This window comes from Euprymna scolopes, chromosome 44, assembly GCF_053919585.1.
Source record: "Euprymna scolopes isolate OS-2025 chromosome 44, ASM5391958v1, whole genome shotgun sequence".
Classification (NCBI taxonomy): Eukaryota; Metazoa; Mollusca; class Cephalopoda; order Sepiida; family Sepiolidae; genus Euprymna; species Euprymna scolopes.
In genome coordinates, this window is record NC_136525.1 from 27,435,412 (window position 1) to 27,447,973 (window position 12,562).

The 12,562-nt window shown below is 26.0% G+C and overlaps 1 protein-coding gene across 1 annotated transcript in view; it reads left to right on the forward strand.

The window, feature by feature from the left end:
- LOC145268747 (dynactin subunit 5-like) overlaps positions 1-12,562 on the forward strand; it is a 47,961-nt gene that overhangs the window by 32,476 nt on the left and 2,923 nt on the right. The window contains exons 4-6 of the mRNA XM_080124339.1: positions 7,824-7,935; positions 8,932-9,034; positions 11,117-11,250. Coding sequence (XP_079980465.1) covers positions 7,824-7,935; positions 8,932-9,034; positions 11,117-11,220 — 319 coding nt within the window. The 3' untranslated portion in view covers positions 11,221-11,250. The remainder of the gene's footprint in view (positions 1-7,823; positions 7,936-8,931; positions 9,035-11,116; positions 11,251-12,562) is intronic.

The window sequence follows — 12,562 nt, forward strand, 5'->3', positions numbered from 1 at the left end:
AATCTAAATAATCTGAATCATCCAAATCATAGAAATAATATAAATAATCAGAATCATCCAAATCATAGAAATAATCCAAATGATCCAAATTATAGAAATAATCCAAATCATCCAAATCATAGAAATAATCCAAATCATCCAAATCATAGAAATAATCCAAATCATAGAAATAATCCAAATCATCCAAATCATAGAAATAATCTAAATAATCCGAATCATCCAAATCATAGAAATAATCTAAATAATCCGAATCATCTAAATCATAGAAATAATCCAAATCATCCAAATTATAGAAATAATCCAAATCATCCAAATCATAGAAATAATCCAAATAATCCAAATCATAGAAATAATCCAAATCATCCAAATCATAGAAATAATCTAAATAATCCAAATCATAGAAATAATCTAAATAATCCAAATCATAGAAATAATCAAAATCATAGAAATAATCCAAATCATCCAAATCATAGAAATAATCCAAATCATCCAAATCATAGAAATAATCTAAATAATCCAAATCATAGAAATAATCTAAATAATCCCAATCATAGAAATAATCTAAATAATCCAAATCATAGAAATAATCCAAATCATAGAAATAGTCCAAATAATCCAAATCATAGAAATAATCTAAATAATCCAAATCATCCAAATCATAGAAATAATCCAAATCATCCAAATCATAGATATAATCTACATAATCCAAATCATAGACATAATCTAAATAATCCAAATCATAGAAATAATCTTAATAATCCAAATCATAGAAATAATCTAAATAATCAAAATCATAGAAGTAATCCAAATCATCCAAATCATAGAAATAATCCAAATCATCCAAACCATAGAAATAATCCAAATCATAGAAATAATCTAAATAATCCAAATCATAGAAATAATCTAAATAATTCGAATCATCCAAATCATAGAAATAATCTAAATAATCCGAATAATCCAAATCATAGAAATAATCCAAATGATCCAAATTATAGAAATAATCCAAATCATCCAAATCATCCAAATCATAGAAATAATCTAAATAATCCAAATCATAGAAATAATCTAAATAATTCTAATCATCCAAATCATAGAAATAATCCAAATCATAGAAATAATCTAAATAATCCGAATCATCCAAATCATAGAAATAATCTAAATAATCCGAATCATCCAAATCATAGAAATAATCTAAATAATCCGAATCATCTAAATCATAGAAATAATCCAAATGATCCAAATTATAGAAATAATCCAAATGGTCCAAATTATAGAAATAATCCAAATCATAGAAATAATCTAAATAATCCGAATCATTCAAATCATAGAAATAATCTAAATAATCCGAATCATCCAAATCATAGAAACAATCTAAATAATCCGAATCATTCAAATCATAGAAATAATCTATATAATCCGAATCATCCAAATCATAGAAATAATCTTAATAATCCGAATCATCAAAATCATAGAAATAATCTAAATTATAGAAATAATCCAAATGATCCACATTATAGAAATAATCCAAATGATCCAAATTATAGAAATAATCCAAATCAACCAAATCAAAGAAATAATCTAAATAATCCGAATCATTTAAATCATAGAAATAATCTAAATAATCCGAATCATCCAAATCATAGAAATAATCCGAATCATCCAAATCATAGAAATAATCTAAATAATCCGAATCATCCAAATCATAGAAATAATCTAAATAATCCTAATCATTCAAATCATAGAAATAATCTAAATAATCCGAATCATCCAAATCATAGAAATAATCTAAATCATAGAAATAATCCAAATTATCCAAATTATAGAAATAATCCAAATGATCCAAATTATAGAAATAATCCAAATCATCCAAATCATAGAAATAATACAAATCATCCAAATCATAGAAATAATCTAAATAATCCAAATCATCCAAATCATAGAAATAATCTAAATAATCCGAATCATTCAAATCATAGAAATAATCTAAATAATCCGAATCATCCAAATCATAGAAATAATCTAAATCATAGAAATAATCCAAATGATCCAAATTATAGAAATAATCCAAATCATCCAAATTATAGAAATAATCCAAATCATCCAAATCATAGAAATAATCCAAATCATCCAAATCATAGAAATAATCTAAATAATCCAAATCATAGAAATAATCCAAATCATCCAAATCATGTAAATAATCTAAATAATCCAAATCATCCAAATCATAGAAATAATCTAAATAATCCAAATCATAGAAATAATCCAAATCATCCAAATCATGTAAATAATCTAAATAATCCAAATCATAGAAATAATCTAAATAATCCGAATCATCCAAATCATAGAAATAATCTAAATAATCCGAATCATCCAAATCATAGAAATAATCCCAATAATCCAAATTATAGAAATAATCCAAATCATCCAAATCATAGAAATAATAGAAAAAATCTAAATAATCCGAATCATCCAAATCATAGAAATAATCTAAATAATCCGAATCATCCAAATCATAGAAATAATCTAAATCATAGAAATAATTCAAATGATCCAAATTATAGAAATAATCCTAATGATCCAAATTTAGAAATAATCCAAATCATCCAAATCATAAAAATAATCCAAATCATCCAAATCATAGAAATAATCTAAATAATCCGAATCATCCAAATCATAGAAATAATCTAAATAATCCGAATCATCCAAATCATAGAAATAATCCAAATGATCCAAATTATAGAAATAATCCAAATGATCCAAATCATAGAAATAATCTAAATAATCCGAATCATAGAAATAATCTAAATGATCCAAATAATCCAAATCATAGAAATAATCCAAATCATAGAAATAATCTAAATAATCCGAATCATCCAAATCATAGAAATAATCTAAATAATCCGAATCATCCAAATCATAGAAATAATCTAAATAATCCGAATCATCTAAATCATAGAAATAATCCAAATGATCCAAATTATAGAAATAATCCAAATGGTCCAAATTATAGAAATAATCCAAATCATAGAAATAATCTAAATAATCCGAATCATTCAAATCATAGAAATAATCTAAATAATCCGAATCATCCAAATCATAGAAACAATCTAAATAATCCGAATCATTCAAATCATAGAAATAATCTATATAATCCGAATCATCCAAATCATAGAAATAATCTTAATAATCCGAATCATCAAAATCATAGAAATAATCTAAATTATAGAAATAATCCAAATGATCCACATTATAGAAATAATCCAAATGATCCAAATTATAGAAATAATCCAAATCAACCAAATCAAAGAAATAATCTAAATAATCCGAATCATTTAAATCATAGAAATAATCTAAATAATCCGAATCATCCAAATCATAGAAATAATCCGAATCATCCAAATCATAGAAATAATCTAAATAATCCGAATCATCCAAATCATAGAAATAATCTAAATAATCCTAATCATTCAAATCATAGAAATAATCTAAATAATCCGAATCATCCAAATCATAGAAATAATCTAAATCATAGAAATAATCCAAATTATCCAAATTATAGAAATAATCCAAATGATCCAAATTATAGAAATAATCCAAATCATCCAAATCATAGAAATAATACAAATCATCCAAATCATAGAAATAATCTAAATAATCCAAATCATCCAAATCATAGAAATAATCTAAATAATCCGAATCATTCAAATCATAGAAATAATCTAAATAATCCGAATCATCCAAATCATAGAAATAATCTAAATCATAGAAATAATCCAAATGATCCAAATTATAGAAATAATCCAAATCATCCAAATTATAGAAATAATCCAAATCATCCAAATCATAGAAATAATCCAAATCATCCAAATCATAGAAATAATCTAAATAATCCAAATCATAGAAATAATCCAAATCATCCAAATCATGTAAATAATCTAAATAATCCAAATCATCCAAATCATAGAAATAATCTAAATAATCCAAATCATAGAAATAATCCAAATCATCCAAATCATGTAAATAATCTAAATAATCCAAATCATAGAAATAATCTAAATAATCCGAATCATCCAAATCATAGAAATAATCTAAATAATCCGAATCATCCAAATCATAGAAATAATCCCAATAATCCAAATTATAGAAATAATCCAAATCATCCAAATCATAGAAATAATAGAAAAAATCTAAATAATCCGAATCATCCAAATCATAGAAATAATCTAAATAATCCGAATCATCCAAATCATAGAAATAATCTAAATCATAGAAATAATTCAAATGATCCAAATTATAGAAATAATCCTAATGATCCAAATTTAGAAATAATCCAAATCATCCAAATCATAAAAATAATCCAAATCATCCAAATCATAGAAATAATCTAAATAATCCGAATCATCCAAATCATAGAAATAATCTAAATAATCCGAATCATCCAAATCATAGAAATAATCCAAATGATCCAAATTATAGAAATAATCCAAATGATCCAAATTATAGAAATCATCCAAATCATAGAAATAATCCAAATCATCCAAATCATAGAAATAATCTAAATAATCCGAATCATAGAAATAATCTAAATGATCCAAATAATCCAAATCATAGAAATAATCCAAATCATAGAAATAATCTAAATAATCCAAATCATCCAAATCATAGAAATAATCCAAATCATCCAAATCATAGATATAATCTAAATAATCCAAATCATAGAAATAATCTAAATAATCCAAATCATCCAAATCATAGAAATAATACAAATCATCCAAATCATAGATATAATCTAAATAATCCAAATCATAGAAATAATCTAAATAATCTAAATCATAGAAATAATCTAAATAATCCAAATCATAGAAATAATCCGAATCATCCAAATCATAGAAATAATCCAAATGATCCAAATTATAGAAATAATCCAAATCATCCAAATCATAGAAATAATCCAAATCATCCAAATGATAGAAATAATCTTAATAATCCGAATCCTCCAAATCATAGAAATAATCTAAATAATCCGAATCATCCAAATCATAGAAATAATCTAAATAATCCGAATCATCCAAATCATAGAAATAATCCAAATCATCCAAATTATAGAAATAATCCAAATCATCCAAATCATAGAAATAATCCAAATCATCCAAATCATAGAAATAATCCAAATCATCCAAATCATAGAAATAATCCAAATCATAGAAATAATCTAAATAATCCGAATCATCCAAATCATAGAAATAATCTAAATAATCCGAATCATCCAAATCATAGAAATAATCTAAATAATCCGAATCATTCAAAACATAGAAATAATCTAAATCATAGAAATAATCCAAATCATCCAAATCATAGAAATAATCCAAATCATCCAAATCATGGAAATAATCCGAATCATCCAAATCATAGAAATAATCTGAATAATCCGAATCATCCAAATCATAGAAATAATCCAAATCATCCAAATCATAGAAATAATCTAAATAATCCGAATCATCCAAATCATAGAAATAATCTAAATAATCCGAATCATCCAAATCATAGAAATAATCCAAATGATCCAAATTATAGAAATAATCCAAATGATCCAAATTATAGAAATCATCCAAATCATAGAAATAATCCAAATCATCCAAATCATAGAAATAATCTAAATAATCCGAATCATAGAAATAATCTAAATGATCCAAATAATCCAAATCATAGAAATAATCCAAATCATAGAAATAATCTAAATAATCCAAATCATCCAAATCATAGAAATAATCCAAATCATCCAAATCATAGATATAATCTAAATAATCCAAATCATAGAAATAATCTAAATGATCCAAATAATCCAAATCATAGAAATAATCGAAATCATAGAAATAATCTAAATAATCCAAATCATCCAAATCATAGAAATAATACAAATCATCCAAATCATAGATATAATCTAAATAATCCAAATCATAGAAATAATCTAAATAATCTAAATCATAGAAATAATCTAAATAATCCAAATCATAGAAATAATCCAAATCATCCAAATCATAGAAATAATCTAAATAATCCGAATCATCCAAATCATAGAAATAATCCAAATAATCCGAATCATCCAAATCATAGAAATAATCCAAATGATCCAAATTATAGAAATAATCCAAATCATCCAAATCATAGAAATAATCCAAATCATGCAAATGATAGAAATAATCTTAATAATCCGAATCCTCCAAATCATAGAAATAATCTAAATAATCCGAATCATCCAAATCATAGAAATAATCTAAATAATCCGAATCATCCAAATCATAGAAATAATCCAAATCATCCAAATCATAGAAATAATCCAAATCATCCAAATCATAGAAATAATCCAAATCATCCAAATCATAGAAATAATCCAAATCATAGAAATAATCTAAATAATCCGAATCATCAAAATCATAGAAATAATCTAAATAATCCGAATCATCCAAATCATAGAAATAATCTAAATAATCCGAATCATTCAAAACATAGAAATAATCTAAATCATAGAAATAATCCAAATCATCCAAATCATAGAAATAATCCAAATCATCCAAATCATGGAAATAATCCGAATCATCCAAATCATAGAAATAATCTGAATAATCCGAATCATCCAAATCATAGAAATAATCTAAATAATCTGAATCATCCAAATCATAGAAATAATATAAATAATCAGAATCATCCAAATCATAGAAATAATCCAAATGATCCAAATTATAGAAATAATCCAAATCATCCAAATCATAGAAATAATCCAAATCATCCAAATCATAGAAATAATCCAAATCATAGAAATAATCCAAATCATCCAAATAATCTAAATAATCCGAATCATCCAAATCATAGAAATAATCTAAATAATCCGAATCATCTAAATCATAGAAATAATCCAAATCATCCAAATTATAGAAATAATCCAAATCATCCAAATCATAGAAATAATCTAAATAATCCAAATCATAGAAATAATCTAAATCATCCAAATCATAGAAATAATCTAAATAATCCGAATCATCCAAATCATAGAAATAATCTAAATAATCCGAATCTTCTAAATCATAGAAATAATCCAAATCATCCAAATTATAGAAATAATCCAAATGATCCAAATCATAGAAATAATCTAAATAATCCAAATCATAGAAATAATCTAAATCATCCAAATCATAGAAATAATCTAAATAATCCGAATCATCCAAATCATAGAAATAATCTAAATAATCCGAATCATCCAAATCATAGAAATAATCTAAATAATCCGAATCATCCAAATCATAGAAATAATCTAAATCATAGAAATAATCCAAATGATCCAAATTATAGAAATAATCCAAATGATCCAAATTATAGAAATAATCCAAATGATCCAAATCATAGAAATAATCCAAATCATAGAAATAATCCAAATCATCCAAATCATAGAAATAATCCAAATCATCCAAATCATAGAAATAATCTAAATAATCCGAATCATCCAAATCATAGAAATAATCTTAATGATCGAAATAATCCAAATCATAGAAATAATCCAAATGATCCAAATTATAGAAATAATCCAAATAATCCAAATAGTCATCTAAAAAAATTCTAAAACAAAAAAAAACAGAATTTTTTAGACAAGGATTGATTTATTACAAGGGCAATCATATGAATAATGAAATTAATATGGACAAGAGTTGTTGTCTGACAACTAACGAAATTTATTGTACTTTTTTCAATTAAAAGTCAATAAAAAAAAAATAACCATAAACAGTGTTTTGTGTAAAGCAATTTTCTCAATCATTAATTTTCTCTTTCAGTGTGGCCTTCTTTCCTCTTCACATTGGGGATCACGTTTTTATTGGTGAAGATTCTGTTATTAATGCTGCACAAGTTGGATCTTTTGTCCATGTTGGAAAGAATTGCGTTATTGTAAGTTTTTTTTTTTTTTTGTTCTTATCCAGAATTCCACTTTATTAAAAAACAAAAGCAAAAAATAATCTGTATGATGTACTCGATACAGTTAAAAGATTCAGCATTCCTGCAAATAAATAAATGTATAAATTGCACATTTCAAAAGGATTCCAATGCTAAAAAATAATATAACATTCGCTACAGACACGATGATGGAAGAACACATAAGAACGAAAAAACTTGGGTTTTTAAGACCAATAAATCCAATCTTGATTGCCCTTTGGGGCCTGTAGTGCAGTGGATAGAGACGTTGAATCTCTACAGTTCCTGGTGAGCATTGCCTGAAGATAACAGTTTCAATCTTACCCAAAGTCAGCCAGAGGCTTAGTTGGCCAAAACATGGTGAGACGACAATTATGGAAAGCAGTAATTACTGAGGATGCAGTTAAGAGACTCAGGATTACTATCCTGTCACGGTTTACCACCTTAAAAGAGGAATAGTTGTCCGAAACAACAATTAGAAGGTGAGGATGACTGTCTGCAGATAAATGCAAAAATTGCTCACCTCAAAAGGATTCCAATAATAGAAATAAGATTTTTATATGTTTTTTGATTTTAGTTTTGGGGGAAATTCTGGACAAGAACCTTTTCTTTTGACAACCATTTGTGTTATTGTGATACGTTGTTTTTAATTTAGTTGTGTTATTGTGATACATTGTTTTTAATTTAATTGTGTTATTGTGATACGTTGTTTTTAATTTAGTTGTGTTATTGTGATACATTGTTTTTAATTTAATTGTGTTATTGTGATACGTTGTTTTTAATTTAATTGTGTTATTGTTATACGTTATTTTTAATTTAATTGTGTTATTGTGATATGTTGTTTTTAATTTAATTGTGTTATTGTGATACATTGTTTTTAATTTAGTTGTGTTATTGTGATACGTTGTTTTTAATTTAATTGTGTTATTGTGATACGTTGTTTTTAATTTAAAACTTGTAATATTATTACAGGGACGACGTAGTATCCTGAAGGATTGTTGCGCAATTGCAGACAATACTGTTCTTCCTCCAGAGACTGTGGTTCCCCCTTTCACCTTGTTTTCTGGCTCACCAGGTTTGTAAAAAAATTCACAAAACTTTACATTTCTTGTATTAACTGTAACTCATAATATTCGACACAAATTAACATTTATGCTTTTGCCTGAATTCAGTTTGGCTCAGAGTCTGATTCTGGAATTCTATAACAATGTTTGCCTGTAAGGACACATTGAATAAAGTAATTAGAAAAAGTAGAACATTATTATCAATTTATTTTAAAAGAAACATTTCCAAGTTCAATAATGATACGCTTAAATAAGGTTGGAGATTACATCAACATAAACATTATGAAAATAACATCTAAAACAAAAATAGGTTTAAGGCTCCTAAAATTAATACTGGAATTGTTTGCATAGGGGATAAAGTACTTGGTAAAATTCAGTTGTTAAGTTACACTCTTCTGGAGGTTGAAGGTACAATCCTCAGTGTGCGTGACACTCAAAATATAAGAAGGTTCTTGTTGAAATCTAGAATGTTTCTGTCAAACTCGGGAATTTGGACGAAATTTCGAACAGAACTCTTTATTTACATCATGGGGGTAGCATGTTCTTGTTCCATCAGCCATGACTGGATAGAGATCCTAAGTAATTTGCAATTGTATTTTTTGGTTGCCCACACTGAGAATTGAACCTTCAACAATTCCGGAGAATATCACTTTTACAATTTTTCCAAGTACTCTAAACCGACTGCAGCACACGTCCTTGTGGACTAAAGAAAGTCTGAGGTTACATTGAACGAAGCGTAAAAACAATAACTCGAGATGAGAACAGTATTCCAAAGAATCCAAATTGAAACTTGCTTAACCGTCACTTTTTTTTTTTTTTTCAAATTCTCAAAATTTCACAAGACTTCAATGAAACAATATCCTTTCTGGCAGGAAACCCAACATGATGAGCACAGGTGAGAGTGGGAAAATCTGATATGAAAACTGGTTGCCGCAGGATGGGAGTGGGGGGGGGTCAATAACTAAAATCAAAAATGGCTGTTCTTGAGACATAATCTGACGTCATAAATTTTGATTTTATACTTATGAAAAGTCAATTTCTGGAGTTCAGATAGACCTCAATCTGAAATTTCCAAAAAATGGTGAATCTTTGATGTCTGAATCTTAGCCATATTCAAGGAGGTAGGCCAAACTTTGCAAGAAGTTTTGTTATAAATATTATTAAAATCTCTCGTTTTTTTTTTCTCTCTCTTTTTCTCTTTTGAATTATTATCAGTATATATATATATATATTATTATTATTATTATTATCAGTATGTATATATATATATATATATAATTATTATTATTATTATTATTATTATTATCAGTATATATATATATGAATTTATTTATGGGAAAAATATGTTTATTCAATTATATTTCACCTTTTGATAATATCAATCCTTTAATTTATGAAGTTCAATGTAATTACAAATAAATAACAAAATATTTATTTTCCGAATTTCAAGATGTTGTTGTTCATCTTACCGTTTACTTTTTGAGCATGTTGACAGCACCTGTTTTGTAGCGCAGAATCATTCAAATAATTATGTCGATTTTTGAATTTATTCTGCCTTTAACTCATTAGAAGAAAAGAAACTCATTAGAAGAAAAAAACTCATCAACTTTAAAAGAAAATAAAAGGAATATAGGCATGATTACAAAATCCAAAAAATCGGAAAATAATTTTTTTTTGTTCTGCATCTTGGAATTCTAATCTAATATTTGACTTAAATGTTTGTTTTTTTGTTTTATTTTATTTTTGCTTTTTTTTTTTAATGCTTTAACTTTTAAATATTGTTTATTTAATTTTCAGTTGCTTTTTTGAAATTTGAATAAAAAATCTTTTTATAATTTGAATTCTAATCTAATTGACTTAAATGTTTTCACTTTTAAATATTTTTATTTTATTTTTCTTTTGCTTTTTTTTGATGTTTTAACTTTTAAATATTTTTTTATTTAATTTTCAGTTGCTTTTCTGAAATTTGAATAAAAAATTTTTTTATAATTTGAATTCGAATCTAATATTTGACTTAAATGTTTTCACTTTTAAATATTTTTATTTTATTTTTCTTTTGCTTTTTTTAAATTTGTCTTCTTGTTTGTTTTCAGGTCGTTTTTATGGCGAACTTCCCGAATGCACGTTAGAGATGATGTTTGATGTGACCAAAAGTTTCTATCAAAATTTCATTCCTTTAGGAAAAGGAAAATCTTAAAAAGTTCTTTTTTTATTACAATATTTTCATGTAAGTAATTTTGTAGATTTAACTTTTTAATCTTTTTTAATTACATTTTGAACTTTTTAGATTCCATGTTGAAAATTATGTGAAAATCAAAGATAATTTGATTAATCCTCGAAAAGGAGTGACACTCTCCCCTACATCTTGGTGTAGTAGCTAATAAAATAGGAGCTTTTGGTTCGCCCTCGACTATGGTTGGCCAGTTTAATTTTTTCTTGTAGTGTTTGCATTAACATTCATACAAAATAGCGTTTTTTATCAGTGGAGTAAAAAAAAAAAAATAAGAATTCCCAAAACTCATATCAAATTGGAAAATTAAAATTAAAAACAAAAAATGGTACAAAAAAAAGAAAGAAAAAAAAGAAAATTTCTTTCATTATGGAAATACAGTGAAGGATCTTTTTTTTAATTCATTTCCGAGAGCAGGGTATTGTTTAACTTGCTATTTGCTTTCTCCCTTCCTCTGAACACTGGTTTCGTCTAGCAGTTTTCTTACTTACTAACTTATGCATTATGGAATGGATATTTATATAGGTACAAAAAAAAAAAAAATACACATTGGTCTTTACTATAGGTAGAGGATATCTATTATTCTATTGAAACTGCAGTAATTAACATTTGTTTTCCTAAAGCTTTTTTCATGGATTTTTTTTTGTATTCTTCTAATTAACTTTAATTTACAATTAATTCACCAGGCGACCCATTTTTGCTAATCTGCTGTCTATCATTTTCACCCTCCCCATCACTGTATGTTGTTTGACCCCCCCCCATCACTGTATGTTGTTTGACCCCCCCATCACTGTATGTTGTTTGACCCCCCCCCATGACTGTATGTTGTTTGACCCCCCCTCCCCCCATCACTGTATGTTGTTTGACCCCCCCATCACTGTATGTTGTTTGACCCCCCCCATCACTGTATGTTGTTTGACCCCCCCATCACTGTATGTTGTTTGACCCCCCCCATGACTGTATGTTGTTTGACCCCCCCTCCCCCCATCACTGTATGTTGTTTGACCCCCCCCCCATCACTGTATGTTGTTTGACCCCCCCCATCACTGTATTTTATAATGTATCTACTCCTCTTGCTTTCGTTATTTTCTCCGTGTTTATTAACAGTCAAAGATAAGGAAAAGAAAAAGGTTAACACGGTCCATTATAAACAAAAGGGAATATCGCCATAAGTATAAATAGTATTACCTATTTAACCTGTATCTGTAAGGAGAAGAAATATTTTTGGATTTTGTCTTTCTTTTTATTATGGACTTAGTCATTTCTTTTTTTGCATGGTGCAGAACTCAAATTTACATATGCCTAAAAC